Source organism: Falco punctatus (genome assembly GCF_963210335.1).
Source record: "Falco punctatus genome assembly, chromosome: 2".
In the NCBI taxonomy this organism is placed as follows: Eukaryota; Metazoa; Chordata; class Aves; order Falconiformes; family Falconidae; genus Falco; species Falco punctatus.
In genome coordinates this window covers 76,679,118-76,697,809 of record NC_137581.1, presented here as the reverse complement: position 1 = coordinate 76,697,809, position 18,692 = coordinate 76,679,118, and the positions used below count along the sequence as shown (strand labels likewise).

Below are 18,692 nucleotides of genomic sequence, written 5' to 3'. Positions count from 1 at the left end.
GATATCTGCTTCTCCTGCTTAAATTCCTTCCTGACTCTGAGTGGTCCTCTGGACAGCCAGTATTTTCTGCCTGTTGTTTCCACCTCCTACAGATGAGGTTGTATGCATCCACACAGCTGATACTCCTTCCTCAAGTACCCCACCATAGCTGCAAAGGTTGTGAAAAGATCTGTCCTCTGATCTTTCTGTTCATACCAGAAGAAACTGTCTGTATATTTGACCATGAAATATGACGTTTCTGAAGATGATTACTTAGCCATAATTTTCCACTTTGCTTCCTTACCCTAAAATGGGGTAAGAAACAAAGAACAAGCACTGTGAAAGGGCTTAATATAAGAATTTGAAATACACCTTCTGTAAAACTTTCTAATGTATAATAATTTGTTTGGCTTGAATGTAAAGCAAACCACCAAAGCTACCAAAACCAAACCCAGATCTTGAGGTTGACTTAAGGCGGCACTTTATAGAGCACAGGGGATACTTACAAACTAATTTGTTTTTAACAATGGATACCACCGGCTACAGTAAACGTACCTAGGACTTTCATAGTCTAGACTTTGCACAAACCATGTGAAAGCCAGGTCAAGGTTTGTTTGGGAAGTTTGTACATGCCAGCTGGAAGGGTACATAACTTTTGAAATTTAATGACTCAAGCAGCATTTAAAGTATGAAGAACTAGGTGTGATTCTCCACTGTTGGGTTACATCTCAAAGTCATGCACAAACTACTGCTAAATCAGAACAGCCATATTTTGTTTTGCTGAGATACCATTAACACAACTAGAAAAGCATACACAAACCGTGGTTCTTTCTGTTGCCCAACAGAATGACAAGTTCCTGTACGAAGTGGATGGCTTTTGGAACTATCATACTGTAGGCAGCCTGCAGATAGTACGTAAAATGCATTAAAAAGTTTATACAGGGATTTTCTAACTGATCTTTTGCCCTTTAGTTTAAGGCCTCTGAGAATTTTTTTTCTTCATAAGAGAATAGATTACTGTGAGAACATTTGGAGCAGTAACTCATCCTTCTCTTCAACAAGTTCTGGGGCATGACTCATTTGGCAATACTTCCATTTTTATAAAAACAATAGCTACTGTATTCTTAAAAGACCAACTAATAATCACACCTTTTTTTTCTGTGCTGATAAGCAGTTACTGAAACCACACATATTATTTATGTCCAATGCCTTTCATTCCAAGGCTTCCCTGAACACAAATCGTACCAGGGGACGCCAATGTATAACCCGATCAGCTAAGCCACTTTGGCACTGTCTTGCTGACTCTGCATTAACAAGCCCATTACTGATTTTTCATTACTAATGACAGGTTTATAGGCACTTGTTTCTAGATTCTTCAGCTTCTGGCAGCAAGAGAACAGGGCAGCAGCACCTTGCTCTTCAGGGAAGAAAGCGCAGGGCCCCAGAGCCTGCCACGGCTTTTGGGCTGGCTGGCAGGACTTGATGGAGAATGGGCTGCATGGTTATAGCCAGTGGGTGACTAAACCACTAAGCCACTCAGCTCCACTTCTACAGCTTGAGATGCTGCGGCAACCTTTCAAGATTCAGCATTTGAAAGAAAATAACCAGCATTTAAAATGAGGAAGCAAATTTAGCACTCTCCACATTACTGCTTCCTCTACTTGCGATTTTGCTTGAATGACTTGTTTTGGTTGCCATCATCGTTATGTTTCAGTCCTATCCTGCAATATTATTGTAACATTTACAGTTCATTTTCTCTACTACATGAAGAGCACTTAATCCAGGTTTGTAATAATCTGACTGTGCAAGAAATGAACTGGAAGTTCTGAGAGAGTTTACTATATCAATTCTATAGTTTATTTTCTCTTTATATAGTCCAAAGATCACACATTCCAGCTACAAACTTAGCTGCAGAAAATGAAAGCGTATTTTCAAACATCATAAATTTTTAGTATCAGAATAAGCCAGTTGGATGAAGACAAAACAGGAAGTAATCATTTATTGACATACATATTAATAAAGCCAACTGATTAAGTTTTCCTATTAATGGTATATCACCGCTGTTTTTATTTTCACCTAATTCCATTTTTTACCGATAGTAATGAGCCTCTATATAGCAGTGATTCTGTTCTGGTCTTATTAATCTCCCCCCCAGACTGGTCATACTGCAGCTCTAAGGATGACCCCCTCCCCCCTTTAAGAAACCCCATACAACCTCAAGAAGCAGTTATGGTCCCTTGAAAGAGATCTATTGTGCTGAGAATGTGTAAGGCATCTGCTTCCTCATCCTAACTCCATGGCAGAGACCTGTCTCACGGTGAGTGGAAGAAGGGTTGGCAATGACTTAAGAGTAAATTCAGGTAAATAAGGTCAGGCACCTCTACATTAGGACAACACCAGATTAGCCAGTATCATCTTGGCTGGAACGCCCACAAAACAGATTCCAGGCTACACAGTCAATACTGTGAGCAGGCTAATGCAGACTGTTGGGAAGCGTAGCCTAGCACAGACTTAATACCAGAGGAGTACCCTAACTGTAATGCTCGTTGCAATGGTAAAGGACCCTGCTGCTGGGGATGGGATGAGACTGCTCTGGGTAATTGCCCTACCACAGAACAGGCCAATTCACATCATATCACCACTTGCACAACTCCACACACACAAGCTTACCAGGTTCGAACAGTCTTGTTACTAAGAAACTGGCCATGAGGACCATCAGCATCCAAAGGCAAAAGGGCCAAATAAACTGGGGTCTCAGCCCCTTCATCTGGTGATTTAGTGGCTTTAGGACCTGCCATGTCTGTTCTCACCCATCCAGGACAGCAGGCATTGAGAAGGATGTGGTCACCTTTTCTTTTCTCATTTAACATCCGGGCTTGAATCCTGGACAAGACTGTGACACCAATTTTGGATACCCCATAGGCAGTATTTGGCCAGCCTTCTTTCTCATGCACACTTTTCTTGGTATCTTCCACAAATTTGGTCATGAGTTCCACTAACTCATCCTCAGTGATTGTGTTGCTGCGAAACTTTTGCTGTAGTTCTTGGCTGCAGCCTCCCAGAGCTGAGCTACTTACCATACTAGAGACATTCACCACTCTACCTGGTAAAAGAGAATAGACCGATTAGTTTCACACATATTAAACAAGCCCAGACATTGAGGTGGACTTGCTCTACAGTTACATATTCACTACATAGGTGAATACCTGTGAAATATTTTGTGTGGGTTATTTTGTAGAGCTGCTGGAAGATCACAGTGAACTCTGTCAAGTGTTTCTAGTGTATTCTATTACAGAGTGTAATTTAAGGTGTAAACCTGCAAAAGCTCCCTATTGAACTTCAGGTATGCTCCCAGGAAATAGTCTGTTACTACTATGAATATGCCTACAGATTGTAAGTGGTTTTCTCAGTAATGGTAGCCAGACCTTACTCTCAAAGTTCTGGTTGAAAACATTTTCACTTCTGCTCAAGTAATGGGCCGTGACAATGTACCTCAAAAGCCAGAATAATACAGAGTTCAGGAAAAGCAATCTAGTTCTTAATGCAGGGAGACCATCAGCTTGTTTACAGAATACTCGAAGATTTACAAACCCCAGCATGCAAAACTGCAGTAAGCTGTTCATATCCCAGCACTTCAGTACAGAGGAACAAGTCAGCTGAATCAGTAATTCACTCATCTTCTCCAAAATTATGTTCCACCATTTCCCTCTTTCTTGCTAGTTCACAGCCATTCAGGCAATGAACTAGAGAATGAACATAAGAATTTAGAAAATAAAGTAATTAACAGAAAAAGTTAATTTCTTTTAAGAACACACTCATCCTTCACCCCTACTGCAAGAGGACTATATTGCAATTTTGGCACTGTTTACTCTCTCCCTTACTGTCCCCCCAAATTAATTTACTATGTCCTTTCCTTCCTCCCTAGGGACTAACTGTTCCCAACTTCTCTCTTATCTACTTGGCTTCTTTTCTTTTAAAAACCTACATGTATTTAAATGTTTGTACATTTCATTTATAGCAGCAAGCACTTACCTAAATATCCATTAAAACATCTAGTGATCACAAGTCTTGAAAAGAACTACATTTAAAAAAACCCCCACAAACCCTTAGATTTGGTGTAGACGTTAGATCCAAATACCCTCCTTTCAAATAATCTTTGATGTCAGTAGCATTCTAGGGCACTTCCGTGCTCCAGGTTTTGAGAATGGAAGCATTCTGTGCAGGACAGTTGTCCAATGATTACAGACTATTTGCATGTTGCTAACACCTCTTTTATTATTGATGCATCTATCTTCCTTGACCCTGCCCCATTCTATTTGCCATTTGTATAAAGTGTTTCCTTTCAGTTACTCCTAACATCACCAAATCACAGTAACAATGTACACCTTCAAGTGTCATTTTTAACTACATCACTAGATGCTTGCAAATACAGCAAGGGCTGCAGTCTAGATTGAGACAGACCAACAGCGTACTGGGAAGGTTTCTCCAGCAGTAGCAAGAACACGCATGTCACATCGAACTCAGTTGAAACGCTATTTTTACGTACTTCCTCATCCTAGTTGTATCATCAAAATGTTCTTGCTTTAAAGAGGACAATTTACGTAGGGAGTTAACACTGGCAACTTCTCTCTGTGTTCTTAAGGGCACCACAAGAATTCCACTTCAATATGTAACAGAAGAATGTGACCAGTTTGAAAGTAGATTTAAATCTACATAGTGGAGACATTCTGGGGGTCAAGAAATGCCATGTTCTTTTATCTACAGTACAGCAAGGTACACTCCTCTTGCTATGGGGCAGTGTGCGTCTGAGACTGGACAGGATTTTCCTATTTAGTGAGGACAAAAACTAACGTAAAATTATTTCTCTACTTATGTTACACTTACCATAAGGCTTCACAAGAGGCAACAACTCTGTGCAAACATTCCTGGTTCCAAAAAAGTTTGTCCTCAGCGTAACCTCTGCTTGGACCGCAAATGGAGTTGTGTCATGAACTTTTCATATGAGGTGGTAGCAAGGGAAGGAAGAAAAATAAAATAAAAAACATTAGAATTGTACTACTGTTTGAAAGGAAATTACCAAACCCCAAAAGTTTCTTAGGTCCTTCTGATTTTGTTTCTTTTTATAATTAAGAAACAGGTATATGATCAGTTAAAATATGCAAGAAAAAAAAGCAACATTATTAACATTCACATTCTTGTTAATGAAAAGACCTAGCTCTGCAATATTATATTAACAATGAGCTAATCATGTTTTCACCTTTTCTTAGCTGAGGGTTTTAGCTTTGCCCCAGGAGAGCCAGTTGCATCACTCTGTAGAGTCACTTGCCAACCCACAGGCTGCTTGTCTTTCTGCCTTTTACATGGAAGACACAAGGGAAGACTGCTCTCACAGGACGTGCTGGCCAACCTGCCCACTGACCTGCCTGTACCTACTCACACCCAGCGAACAGTCTACCGTCTCTACCACATACAAACACACTTTGAGGTGCCCTCTCCTCTAAAATGCATAGCACAGCACTTTGCCACCATCCTGACATGCCAGGGAATGGGAGGGGGCAGAGGGGAAATTGGAAAGGAAGAACCTGAATCTAAGATGCTGCCACTGAAGATGCAAAAGTTAGATTACCATCCTGGTACTGCCATCCAACAACAGGGTAGACAACTGCTTCTATATCCTGACTCTTACATTGTCATGTCTCGGGTTCTTAGCTGGGACTTGAAGTCAGCACACTGTCGAACTGCAACAAACACTGTAAAACCTTCTATAAAGAATGCAGGGATAAGATTTGATGCAGTTTGAAAAAAACAAAAAGTCCCAACCAATCCCAAAAGTGATAAATACTCATGTCATAAATCACCCTGTGAACTGCCAGATCTATGCTAACACAAGCAAAACAGTGGGAATTAGCAGCTAGGAAAGGGAGCTGACTTAGGTAGGCATACGCAGACCATGGAACTGCACTGTAAAGATACAATTTCAGGCAGAATTGACAGCTTGCCACCACCAAAAGTGGGGGAGGATGTGCTATCAGCTGACAATTTGGCTCACCAATAAGCCACCTGCTATGCATCCTCTACTTTGAGGGGGAGTAAGAGTTAAAGTAACAGCATTCCTCCTCTTCTGCTACAGGCCCTATCTCCACAGTGATGAAGGCCACCTACATAGGTTAGGCAGGTCTTCACTTGTCTTCATGGCCCAGACCTATGCTAACTCAAAAGAGAAGCAGTAACAGGTCATTTAGTATTCAATGTAGTTGTGTTTTTATTGCAAAACACAGCTTTAATGACTCATGTTCTCAAGCAATAGGCACTGATGGCATCAAGTTTTTGCAAAGCACTTGGCTGCATTTTAATGAGACATGAAGCCAGATCATGACATATTGCTACATAACTCCAAACTCCTGCTTCCATACCCACTTTGCAAGGGAGAAGCTTCCCTACACTCAAAAACCCACTCACATTTGCCTAACATGATATATTACTTGTAACATCTGATAGATACACACTCCTTTGGTTTAACAAGCATTACTAGAACAACTGTTTTCACAGAAACTCATTCAGAAGGCAGCCCACAGGTACATAATCATTTCATACAGGAACAGTTTTTGCTGGACTATCTGTAGTGCAGCACAAAACCAGAATAATAAATTAAATTTAATGGCAAATCTAATCTTTGACAGACAGCAACAACACATAACACCACAATAAAGAAAGGAAAGCATAAATTCTGGGATGGCAGCTGAAACCTGGTGAGGCAAGAAGCAAGCTCAGGTAGAAACATCAGTCTTGGAAGCAAGAATTAAAATCAAAATGAGATATATGTCACAGCAAGTTCTTATACAAGTGTTAAACCCTCTAGCCTCTGGACTAAATACTTACACAACATTTACAACTGGCTTCTTTCTCACATTTCTTAGTTGTATGACCTACTGCTGACTCATAGTGAGATGTCAGCTTGAAGGTCTAGGCTAAACATCTGGAATCAACTTCCAAATAGAAAAATCTATGATGTAGTAAAGGAAGTAACAGAAACTCCACTGCTTATGCTATTTTACCTATTTATCTGTTCAGTGGCTCCATGATAATAAATCTAAGCTCTAGCAAGTCTTGCTGCAGCAACATGAGGAGTTCTATTTCACCTGTCCAAGTATCCACCTTGATAGAGGCTACAGCTGCTGCACAGTCAGCAACAGGAAACACACACTGCACTCCAATTGCTGTAGTTTCAGCCTAGTCTTACTCAAACTCACTGTCACTAGAAAGTTGAGCTAAGGCCCTGATTACGAATTGAAGAAATACTGCTCTGAGCTCCTGCAGTCTTTATGACTGATAAGCATGGACAGAGATAACAATCTTTTAACTGTTGCTGCAAGGTTTTAACACCTGTCTTGAGGCCATCCTGAAGCTCAGGCAATCATATTAAGAGTTGCCTCCTATTAAGCTGATCTTGAACACAAGCAATCTTGCAAAGTATACAGTTACTGGACTTCAGAACATCACTGCTGCATTCCCACTACACGAGAAGCTCCATCCTCAGCAGTAGCTGATGTTTGATCCATACTACCTGACAGGCCTCCTTAACTCGTGCTGTGAGCAGACAAGCGAGCACAACACTGTGCTTGAACTGTTACATGCCCTAACTGGACATCAGCCAAAGAGATTTAAAAAGCCCACAGAAAACCAACCAAACAAAAAACCTCAAACAAACCAAAACCAAAATCACCCAGAAAATATGGAAAGATCAGGTTTGTAATGACAAGGAAATGAATGAGTAGTCATGCTTGTGATTTGTTCTATCTGGAGCTAACGTAATTCTCAACTTGTTTTTATAGACACCTACAAGGAGAACACACTCTTCTACCTTACAAGTGCTGTGTCTTCCTCGTTTTCCCTGCCTTACTGTCCACTAGAACATGAAAGGGTTAAATACTTGCTCAGCACAGCAAGATTTAGGTTAACTGTTCTATAGGTAACTGAATGGTCTGACAAAGTCAAAGATAAGCAAAGATGACAAAATCAGCCAGGGCGAAAGGTTCCTTTTTATCAGCTGGAACCCTTGAGCAGGTAATGCATAGAAGAAAGCATGAGGCTTGCAGGAGAGAGAAAACACAGAACCCCGAGGAACATGGCTGATATTCATACAGATCATGGGCTCCCACAGGCCTGGTGAAATTCACGGGCACTGAGGCAATAAACCCAACTCTGCTCATGTGCACTGGGTGCCTTAAGTATTTTCATGCTCTCCGTGTGATGTAAATACAATACTCCAGGAAAGCATCTTTAGGGCTAACTTCGCATATAGAGGAAGAGCGGTTTCACAGCATCCTCTCATCATGTTTAAAAAACCAGAAGCATGCTACTGGCACATAAGTCCCGTAAAAGCAACTTTGCAAAATCCTTGATACACCTACTATCCTTCTCCACACAGCTTTGTAGCATGTAGGACTATTCCAGACAGTTTCCTACCTTTGAAAGCAATCCCTGCATTGTTAACCAGCACATTCAGCCCTCCATATTTCTCCTTTAGGAAATCACGGAGAGCTCTGATGCTCTGCAGATCATCTATATCCAGCTGATGGAAGAGTGGACGCAGCCCTTCCTCCTGGAGCTTTGCCACTGCTTCCTGGCCACGGCCAGGGTCTCGGGCTGTCAGGTACACGTCCCCTGGGAACTGCTTGCACAGAGCCCGCACAATTGCAAATCCAATCCCTTTGTTGGACCCAGTCACCACAGCCACTGGCACGTTGGACATTGTCTTCTCTAAATGTATGACAAAGTGACAGTAACTGCAAACAGCAAAGAAATTATCACACTCAGATGGACAAAGATGGCTATCTGAAAATGGATTAAAGTGTTTTTTTCTTTAAAATCGTATTTAGAATTCTAATTTGAATTATAGAAAACTACATTAGAGTGCAAAGTAACTATAACTTGGTAAAGTAGCATGAGGCATGCATGGGCAGAGACATACAGATTTAGTGTTAATGTTTTGAAGAAAGCTCAACCAGTAACTGGGTTTAAAAAAAAAAAAAAGTCAATGACTAATCTTTAGTGGTACATTAACTTTTGATGGGAGTAAGCTCTTCTGCAGATACACCTTACAGGAATACCATTTCTGTCTTTTAAGGATATTCAACTGGTTCAGTTCAAGCACTGAAGCAAAGGTGAACAACCCGGGCTCAAAAAAAGGGGAGTAGCTTGATCTTGAAGTATCAGGCCCAGAGAACCAATTCTAGCGTTTTCAGAAGAAAACAGCGGACCATAAATTGACTACAATGTTTCTTCTGTTTAACACTCCAGTCAGCTCTAGCTACAAAGCCTGCTTGCTGCTTTTACTCCAGACATAATATACTTGACAAATACACATTTCCCCCATAAAAGCAAATTTAAAACGCTGGGTTTGTCCACTTCCGACTTAATTGCCACCTCCCTTCCAAATCAGCTCGTAACTGACCACAAGCAGACATCTAGCTTGGGTGAAGTCCCAATCAGCTCCTAGAAGCCTGCCCAGCTATACTGACTGACTTCACCAGGGCCAGGAGCCACCCCCCGGCTCACCACCAAGGTCCCCCTCGCCGCAAACCAGCACGTTTCACTCACTACCACCTCCTCAGGACCGGTTTTTCTGCCTAAGGGGAACGCAAAGCAAACCCGCGAGCCACGACGAAGCCCGACTTCCCAGGGGACCCCCCCCTCCCCGCGGGGCCACCACGGCCGTCCTGCGGCCCCGCCGCGCCCCGCACAGGGACGGAAAGCGGCGAGAAGCTGCGGGTGGGCCCGGAGGGACAGCCAACCCTCCCTCACTCACCTCCAGCAGTGGTGCCTTCCTCCTCGCTCCCCAACTCTACGCGGCGACAAGAGGACGAGCTGGCCGCCAGCCACACACGCCCACACACCGCGGGTGACGGCGGCAAACGCGCCTAAGATGGCGGCGGCGACGCCCCGCCTCCTGCGGCGGGCGGGGGCGGGGCGGGCGGGGGCCTGAGGCGGGCAGGGACAGGGTGGCCGCGCCTGCGTCCTCTCCGGCAGGTGGGCTGGCGGGGGTGGGGGATGCCGGGCAGCGCGTCCGCCTTTGCCCTCTCCCTCGTTGCGGTTTCAGCCCGGGGGGGAATGGGGAGCTGGATCGTCCCGGGGAGATGGGGTTTCTCGTTACACTCCTCAGTCTCCACTACCTCAAAATGCCGGGGGCATAGGCGGCCCCAAGCGGCGTCCGCTTCTCCGGGGCCATGCGGGGCCTTGCCGGTCAGAGCGGGAGGGGCGGAGCGGCCCAGCGTGCGGCGGGAAGCGCCAGCGCTCCCTCAGCGGTTCCGCCCCGCTCGGGGGCGCGCAGCGGGTCGCCCGTCACTGGCGGCCGGCACGGCTTGTGCCGAGCTGCCGGGGGGGGATGTTGTTAGACCAGCCCCTCAGCGCCGGGGGACAGGGTGGCTGGCGTCCTCAGGCGTGCTGGCGGCGGGGGAGGCCGTGCCGCGGCGGGGGAAAGCTGCGCGGCGGCGTGCCCGGCCTTCTGCCCCGCCGTTCGGCGCGCCCTCGCCTCAGGCGGTCCCTGCGCTCCTGAGGCTCAGCTAAAGGCGGTGCTGGCACGGGGGAATTAAATACACCTTTCAACTACAGACCGAGGTGTAAGGAGCGTGGCTGATACAGCTCAGTTTATCGTGCATGCTGGAGTGTGGAGCAGCGCTGTGCCACGGTGCTGCGCCGGGCCGGCGCTTCTGGTCAGCACAGGGGGGGCGAGAGGTTTTCTGCAGCGTGTGTGATTAGAGACCCCCATTCTGCTCTTGTTATTTGAAGAAACAAACTGCAGAGGCTGTTTATGCCCATTAATTTTCCATAATTGTAATACATTAGCTGTTTGAAAACTTTCAGTTGTGTGCCCATGGACACGGGTGTCTCGTTTCCTTTAGAGGGTTATGGCCGTGCCTCGGCCAGGGTGATGTTTGGGAGGTAAGGGCTTCCCGCCTTTCCTCAGCCCTTTCACCCACGCTCCTCTAGGTGTTTGCTTCTAGTATGTTTCCTAAACTTTAGAGACACAGCTTATTAAACAGTCAGTGCTCTGATTTTATTGAGATAAAAGAAGCATGTACTATTTGAAGGGGACTTAAAGATATTTTTAAGTAACTTTTTTTTTCTTTTAAATTCAGGTTGTCTAAGGCAAAATCTGTTACTTAATATGAAGAAAAACAGAGGTCGAACAGGCCGAAAGAGAAGAAGAAAACACTTGCAGAGTTTCATGGGTGGAGGTACTGTCCCTGGAAGTATTGCTAAATAATAAAATAGCCAATTGTTTGTCAGGGTGTCATGATGTATATTTGTCAAACTATCTTTGTAGTTTGAAAATAACATTCATAAATGTTAGCTTTTTCTATGTAAATATTCTAGCATTAGTTTAGAATCCCAAGCAGAGCATTGTGATTATGAGCTCTCTTTTCTGGCTAATGGCAAGTACTACATTACTCTTTAATTCCTTGACCCTTGAATATGCTGAATAACTCCTACAGTGTGAGAGCTCCTGGTGCCCAGAGGCCCAGAACTTTGTAAACTAGTTGGAGGGGAGCCTTTCTTGCTATTCTATTATGCTGTACTACAATGTCCAAAACACAGTTTTTCTGACTATACAGTAAAAATTTTCAGTTTTCTTGATTTTCCAACAGAGTGCTATTTTATAGCATTAATCCCCTCATTTTTTATTTTTAGTCAACTGCAGTCAAAAGCTGGAATACATTAAACTTAAGAAGTGGCTGAAAAACAGAGGATTTGAAGACAGTAATTTAAGGCCAGCAGAGTTCTGGGGTAATGTTTTAATTATGTATTGGTGGTATGAATTTCTGATTCTTCTAAGAATATTATATTCCTGTTTTCATTTTGAACCCCACACTTGGCTGGCATCAGGAAAAAAAAAACAGTTATGGTTGGTCTTTTAAGGACTTCTGGCAAATACACATGAATGCCATCTAATGTAAACAAGTAGATATGGAGGCCTGAAGTAGTATGAACTGTTTCTTACATAAAGATGATCTCATGTAAAACTCTTGTACAAGAATACTCTGGTATGCTGCAAAACGTGCACACCTATGCTGAATTCCTTGTAGAAATTCTAAGTGTCAGTAGCACAGTTTTAAAGAAGAAAGTAGTATCTCTTTAAGCATTTCCAGTATCAGAATCTAACCTAGTTATCATTTCTTCATCTTTTTTTTCCCCCATGCAAGTTCAGCAGATCTAGTGATACAGTTAAGTAAATGATTTTAGAGCTGGGATTAACTTTGAACTGTTTACAGTAAAGGTATATACTTGTATTTTTTCTCTTTAAGTAGATTATGTTACAAAACTTTTTCAATATTAAAGAGTTGAGACAATAGCATGAATCAGAGAAAAACATTGTGAATAGAAATTTTAAAGTTTAGTTAAAACTCTGAAACCAAGAACAGCAGCCAGTGATGAAAGATGTGTTTAAAGAAAAAAATTAGGAAAAAGAAGTTGAGTATAAAGAACTGGACAGGAAGTGTTGCAGGAGATTCAGGGAAGGGCTTTCACAGGATCCTGAAAAGTAAAAAGAGAATCAGAAAACAAAGAAATAAGGTATATATATGGAACAATCCATAACCAGCTTTTATGATTTGTAAGAGATAATGTATGTTCTTTTAGAGCTTTTCCTTGCTGGTCTGTTAATTTATTGCAGCTTATCATAGTCTCCTGTATTTTACACATATACATGTATCTAAGCATCCTCTTTGTTCTCATTTCAGATACAGGAAGAGGACTGATGACAACAAAAGCTCTTCAGGTTAGTAATGTTGATTGTCATGCAAGAGCTTCTCAGATTTTTTTTAGATATAATAACTTTTGCAACAAACAAAGCTCAAAATTCCAGACAAAGTCTTCACAGTTCCTGTTGTGAATGTAGTTTCCAGCTAATACCAGAATTTGCAGTGTTAGCATATCTGGGAGGGCTTGTTGGATGAAGACATTCCTGTTTACATTTACAGAGATTTGGTATATAGTCTCGTGTTTCACTTTAAGGCAATCAGTGGCTAACTGAAACCAGAAGGAGCAGGCCCCTTCCCCCCTGTATGCCTTCTCCCTCAGCTGCTGGCTCCCCCAGCTTCCTTTGCATTGACTGTAACAGTCTTTCCCATTTGTGTGGTGAGTTGCTTTAGGAAGTTAAAGTAACAGAAAACTGTCTTCAAAAAAATTATTAGTTTCAATAGCTGCTCCTTGAAATCTCTGACCTTGGTTAGACAAGTGCTGGTACAAAGGGAGGAATGGCTTATCAGAGAGGGGGATGGAGGAAAGGAATGGGTTTGTAAGCATTTGGCTTTAGATTGTTTTAGCCATAATATGAAACTACAGATTTAACCTCATGTTGACAGCACGGGTCATTTTGGTAGACCAGCTAAGGTAGACCAGACATTTCTCAGATGTTCCCAGCAGAAAAGGGGAATGATACAAAAAATACCTTGCCTTTCAGATATTGGCGGAGAAAGGCTGAACCCTGACTGGATAGTGTCTCTCAGAAAATAGGCTTGTTGGAGAAGTTTCCTAACTGGCGTGAGAATAGTATATCAAATAATGGGGAATCAGACCCAGAAACTTTTACGAAATAGTATAGCAAGAGGTAGGAAGGAGATGCATTGGCAAAGTCATGTGTAGAGAACAGTGTATATTCTTATGCTGGCTCAGGGTTGGAGCCAGCAGTTGAAGCCACAAGCTGAGGTTATCCACAGTGTTGGGAGTCTGCAGTAAGTGAAATGAGAGCTAGACTCAACTGGGCTTGAGCAAGATAGGGAAACTGAGGAGATGAATGGGAAGGGGAGAGTATTGACCTGATTCATGTCCTCTCCCTACAGGCATGGGCACGTACGGCTCAAGCCAGACATGAATTTGATTTACACACACAGCAGCTTGGCAAACAGGGTCAGCATAGACATGACCTAAAATATCCCTACCCCATACTGCTGTGTTGATAAAAGTTCAGTCATTTGTGAGATCTACTCTAAAATATATCTCAGTACAAAGAAAGTGAATAGCCAGACACCAGACTTTCTGTGAACAGTTAACACTCTGCAGGTGGCAGTTCCTAGTGACTGAAATTGTCCTCCTTCCCTGGACTGTGACTGTCTTAAAACCATGCCAGTTTCCATCAAGTTCAACACCACGTCACTGACTGGCTCAGCCTTGGCCAGCGGTAGGTCCATCTTGGAGCTGGCTGGCATTGGTTCTATCAGACACAATGGAAGCTTCCAGCAGCTTCTTGCAGAAGCCACCCCTGTAGCCCTCCCAACTATCAAAACCTTGCCATGCAAACCCAATACATATCTGTTTGCTTCCTGACATTGGTGTTCTCTGGAGAAGGTCTCTCTGTTCAGAAATAGTGTAGTAGATGAGTCATTTACACTTGACCTTTACTAATCTTTGTGTGTGGTTCCCTCTTCCCCACCCCCCTTCCCCAAAGGCAGGGGATCTGATTATTTCATTGCCTGAGAAATGCTTGCTCACCACGGGCACTGTCCTTAGTAGCTGCTTGGGAGAATACATTATGAGGTAAGTGAAAAGTGATGCTTTATGGGCAAGCTGGCGTTTACGGTGGGTTGCTTATTAGTGGATCAATCATCTTAAGCAGTGGTAGGGCTTTAAACTGCATACCCTAACTTGTTTGAGTATTTCTTGTGGACTTTCATGCATGTGGAATGCTCAGATAGGTAAGGTTTGGACAAAAAGCATCTCCTTTTAGCTAGGCAGAGCTGAGGACTGGTACAGGCTTGAACTTGACCTGCCTCTAGGGAAAGCTTGGACCTAAATGGCGGTTATGAATGGCTTATTGGGAATTTCTGAATGTGCTTCAATAGGAGAAGGGGGAAAGACCTATGCTGGATATGTAGTACTTCTTATGTATCCTACGCCCCCCCGCCCCAAAGAAAAAAAAAACCCAACCCAAAAACCAAACAACCCAACCCAAGAGGTGAGCTTGAAGTTGTTACTACAAACCAGCTTTTATAGCTCCTTTGAAATCATCAAAAGGACTTGGAAATGAACTACAAAGAAGTTTAAAATAGAAGCTATTTATAACATTTAAAATAACTAGAAGAGAGATAAAATACTGCTGCATGCATCCATTTCCTATCTCACCTCTGTGTATCTGCTGTGTTGGTATTTTTGTTTTGTTTTCTAATAGATGGAAGCCTCCTGTATCTCCTTTGATAGCACTGTGCACATTTTTAATAGCAGAGAAACATGCTGGTGAGAAATCTCTGTGGAAGCCGTATCTTGATGTTTTACCCAAGACATACACTTGCCCTGTTTGTTTGGAGCATGACGTAGTAAGCCTTCTTCCTGAACCTTTAAAAAAGAAGGCTCAGGAACAGAGAACGACGGTCCATGAGTTGTACATGTCTTCCAAGGCTTTTTTCTCTTCTCTGCAGCCTTTGTTTGCTGAGAACACAAGAACTATTTTTAACTACAGTGCTCTAGAGTGGGCTTGGTGCTCTATTAATACCAGGACAATATACATGAAACATGCACAGAGGGAATGTTTTTCTCTTGAGCCAGATGTTTATGCATTGGCACCATATTTAGATTTGCTAAACCACAGTCCAAATGTTCAGGTAAGAAACAAAATAGATCACTTAATTTCTTTATTTGTAAATGCAGTATCTCAATACAGTATGTATTTCTGTGATGGTTTGGGAGTGTCTGGAGGTCAGTGAGAAATCTCATAGTGGGAGCAATGTCTGTTGAGGACACATGCAGGCTGAGTACTCAGGGTTCATATATACCCTGGAGCTTGTTATTCAGCCCAAGGCAGTTGAATAAAGTTGATTCAAATGTTTCAGTTTATGTAGCAAAGCAAAGTTACAGGGAGAGCCCATCCTGGCTGGGTGAGATTTGCATCCAGGGTAGCAGTTTGTAAATATAACCCTACTCTGCTCCCCAAAAGGCTCAGCTCTTGAGACAAATCTTAAATTACATGGTCCCTGGGTTACTTCACCTCTGGCTGAAGCTTCTGAGCAGCCTTAGGAAAGTGCATAGAGCAATTCCACCCTTTGTCAGGGGCTGTGTGCCAGCAGAGTTGGGACAGAACAAAAGGGGCCAACTCTGCATGAAACCATCTTTATTTGCGGATTTGAGTCTTCTATAATAAGTTGCCACAGTGGGTAGCACATCCTGTGGACTAAGGTTTTGATGTCTGTTCTTCATGCTGATGGGTTGCCTTTTCAGACATCTGTAACACTACCTGTTTTCTTCCAGTGTTAGACTTGAGTGTTCAATACTGTTAGATTTTAATATTCAGGGTCTGATTCCTTTTTCACCCCATCTTCCTGCCAAGAGTAAAACCTTTTATTTTTAACTTCATGAAGGTAAAAGCTGCATTTAATGAACGGACAAGAAGCTATGAAATTTGGACAAATACACAGTGCAGAAAATATGAAGAAGTATTTATCTGTTATGGGCCTCATGATAATCAGCGACTGCTACTAGAATATGGATTTGTTGCCGTGGATAACCCTCACAGCAGTGTTTATGTCTCATCAGGTTGGATTTATAGATTGTCTTGACATTGAAAGGCCCAATAGTAGAGAACAGTGCATATGAACTTGTTAATACTTCTGTTTTCAACAGGAGATGTCAGTTAAAAGGTATAGCTAAAGGATAGTGATGAAGTTCATGCGTATGCATCTACATATATGCACAATGCACAATATGCACATTAAGGCATTGTGGGGTTTTTTTCAGTACCATGAAAATATTTGTGTGTATTTCCAAGAAGTGGAATAGGGTTTGATACTACTTTCAACTGCATAGAATTTAAGGACTGGAGCTTTAAAATGGAAAGTGTTCTTTGGTAACTTTTCCTTTTGTAAAATTGCAATTCTTAGCAGCATATATGTAGAGATTCCAACTGGCTGTCTTAGATTGTACCATTGACTTCAAGACTGAAGTCCTGATCCCCACAAAATGAAGTTGGTGAGAGTGGTCCGTAACTTCAATTTGAGTCAGGATTTCCATTATAAGGTTACAAACCTGGAGATTTCTGATAGCCTTTCAGAAGTAGATACATTTTTGATTATGATAAAGTTCACCAAAATGTAACAGGTTTAAAAATATGGTTGAAATGTCATTTCAGAATTGAGGATTGTGGTTTCTTCTACATACCATTTACTTAAGTGTCTAAAATGTGTTTTTATGCAGATACTCTCCTCAAATACTTTTCACCACTGGACAAGCAAAGAAATGCAAAACTCTCCATTCTAAAGGATCATGATTTCTTAGAGTAGGTGTCTGGAGTTTTTTGTTTCCCTGTGAGCTTTCTTTTCAGTTTTCCTGGGAGTCAAATTTTGCTTCTGGTATCAGAATCCAGCATAAAATATTTTTTTTTCAACAAACTGATTTGCTTGCTGTTTGTGAGAGAATGTAACAGTGGTTAACACCAATATCAAAGCTTGAGATAGGTGACAGGCTACACCTTGAAACCTATCTGTAGACAGCAGCACAGAAAGGGGAGTCAAGGAGTCCTGTAGTTCTGAAAAGCAGATCTTCCCATGTTGACATTTGTGAGGAAGAAAGCTATCATGCTCTAAAAGATCACCTGTACTTTTTGCATCTCATCACTTTTGACTTTTTAGGAACCTGACCTTTGGATGGGATGGACCATCTTGGAGACTCCTCACAGCCCTTAAGTTGTTAAGTCTCGGAGCAGATGAATTGTAAGTTTCAGTACTCTGAATATTTAGACAATTTGCGTTTCCTCTTTTCCTTTATTTGCTCTTTGCTGGCTGTGTGTGAGGTACTGGGACAGTTGTTTTGGATCTCCAGTGTTTATCTCATTGACTCCAGGTGAGAAGTGAAAAGAAGAAAGGCAGAGAACACCATATAATGCAAAGTGATTGCCTATTTGCTGCTTTGGGCTTTTGCTTTATTGTATTAAATACTAGATACACCCCATTGTTTTCCCTTTCTATTTTGAGAATCAGCTATTACTTTAAGGCTCAGACTCCAGACCTTATTTTTTTGTTGTTGTTCGTTTCATGGGACTTTAAATGCTATTGACCTTGCTTGATTTCTTTGAAGCATGTGTTCCACAGGCTGCTTCTGAAATTCTAGGGCCAAGTAAGTTGCTGAAGTTCATCTCCAGTGACTGTTAGCGCAGATTTGATCAGTTGTTCCAGATGGCAAATATGCCTCAAACAACATTAATAAAAATTATTACCTGGACTTTGCTTGTAATAGTAAATAAATAAAAAACAGTTTCTCTTGTTCAAAGCTGTTTATGCTTTGAAGATTAATTGCTGAGGGAAATAAGTTGATTATAAGAACTAAAAATAACTCCCAATGATACTGGTTACAAGCCCAGGTGAGGTGAAGTTTAGCAGAAGCCATGCTAATCAGTTCTGAGTGAACAGCTCTTATTCCTCACTGGAGCTGCTGAAGTTGGTGGCAGCACGGCAGAGCAGTAAAGACCAGAAGCATTGCTCTTAGTGCAGACTGTGGCTTTGGCTGAAAGGGTAGTGGTGGAGGATTGGAACTGCTGCTCCAGACCATTAAATTTCAATTTTCTTTTCCTTGCCTTATCAGTCTTATAGCTGAATGCTGTGTGCCTTTTTCATGTATGCTAACCTTACTTACTTATGCCAGCAGTATTATTCTTAGCATGACCATATGTTTATCATTCAGCTGGGGAATATAGCAAATGATTGTGTGTTGTTCAAACATTTTGATTCTAG

The 18,692-nt window shown here is 42.3% G+C and overlaps 2 protein-coding genes across 5 annotated transcripts in view; one reads left to right on the top strand and one right to left on the bottom strand.

Annotated features, from left to right (window-relative positions):
- Nucleotides 1-1,813: 1,813 nt before the first annotated feature.
- LOC308059248 (carbonyl reductase [NADPH] 1-like) lies at nucleotides 1,814-9,919 on the bottom strand. The gene is made up of 4 exons (XM_080376249.1): nucleotides 9,788-9,919; nucleotides 8,446-8,765; nucleotides 4,864-4,971; nucleotides 1,814-3,082 (listed from the first exon to the last, which is right to left on the bottom strand). Exons 2-4 carry the CDS (start codon nucleotides 8,729-8,731, stop codon nucleotides 2,646-2,648), a joined length of 831 nt encoding a protein of 276 aa, XP_080232375.1. The 5' UTR covers nucleotides 8,732-8,765; nucleotides 9,788-9,919; the 3' UTR covers nucleotides 1,814-2,645.
- A 35-nt stretch (nucleotides 9,920-9,954) lies between these two features.
- The window catches only part of SETD4 (SET domain containing 4), a 44,837-nt gene continuing 36,099 nt past the window's right edge, over nucleotides 9,955-18,692 (top strand). The window contains exons 1-10 of one of the 4 annotated variants that reach the window (XM_080376246.1): nucleotides 9,973-10,022; nucleotides 11,128-11,216; nucleotides 11,671-11,766; nucleotides 12,720-12,757; nucleotides 14,426-14,514; nucleotides 15,146-15,290; nucleotides 15,393-15,575; nucleotides 16,329-16,503; nucleotides 17,161-17,242; nucleotides 17,595-17,675. In XM_080376246.1, coding sequence (XP_080232372.1) covers nucleotides 11,147-11,216; nucleotides 11,671-11,766; nucleotides 12,720-12,757; nucleotides 14,426-14,514; nucleotides 15,146-15,290; nucleotides 15,393-15,575; nucleotides 16,329-16,503; nucleotides 17,161-17,242; nucleotides 17,595-17,675 — 959 coding nt within the window. In that variant the 5' untranslated portion in view covers nucleotides 9,973-10,022; nucleotides 11,128-11,146. The other 3 variants (XM_080376247.1, XR_013926184.1, XM_080376245.1) reach the window with 3 other exon arrangements.

What these genes read in the sequence shown, in the direction of transcription:
- LOC308059248 (XM_080376249.1), bottom strand. Translation starts at nt 8,731, where the DNA reads ATGTCCAACGTGCCAGTGGCTGTGGTGACTGGGTCCAACAAAGGGATT. An exon ending in TGCAGGGATTGCTTTCAAAG is followed by an intron (nt 4,972 to 8,445) that starts GTAGGAAACTGT and finishes TCATATGAAAAG; the next exon opens with TTCATGACACAACTCCATTT. An exon ending in GCCTCTTGTGAAGCCTTATG is followed by an intron (nt 3,083 to 4,863) that starts GTAAGTGTAACA and finishes CTCTTTTACCAG; the next exon opens with GTAGAGTGGTGAATGTCTCT.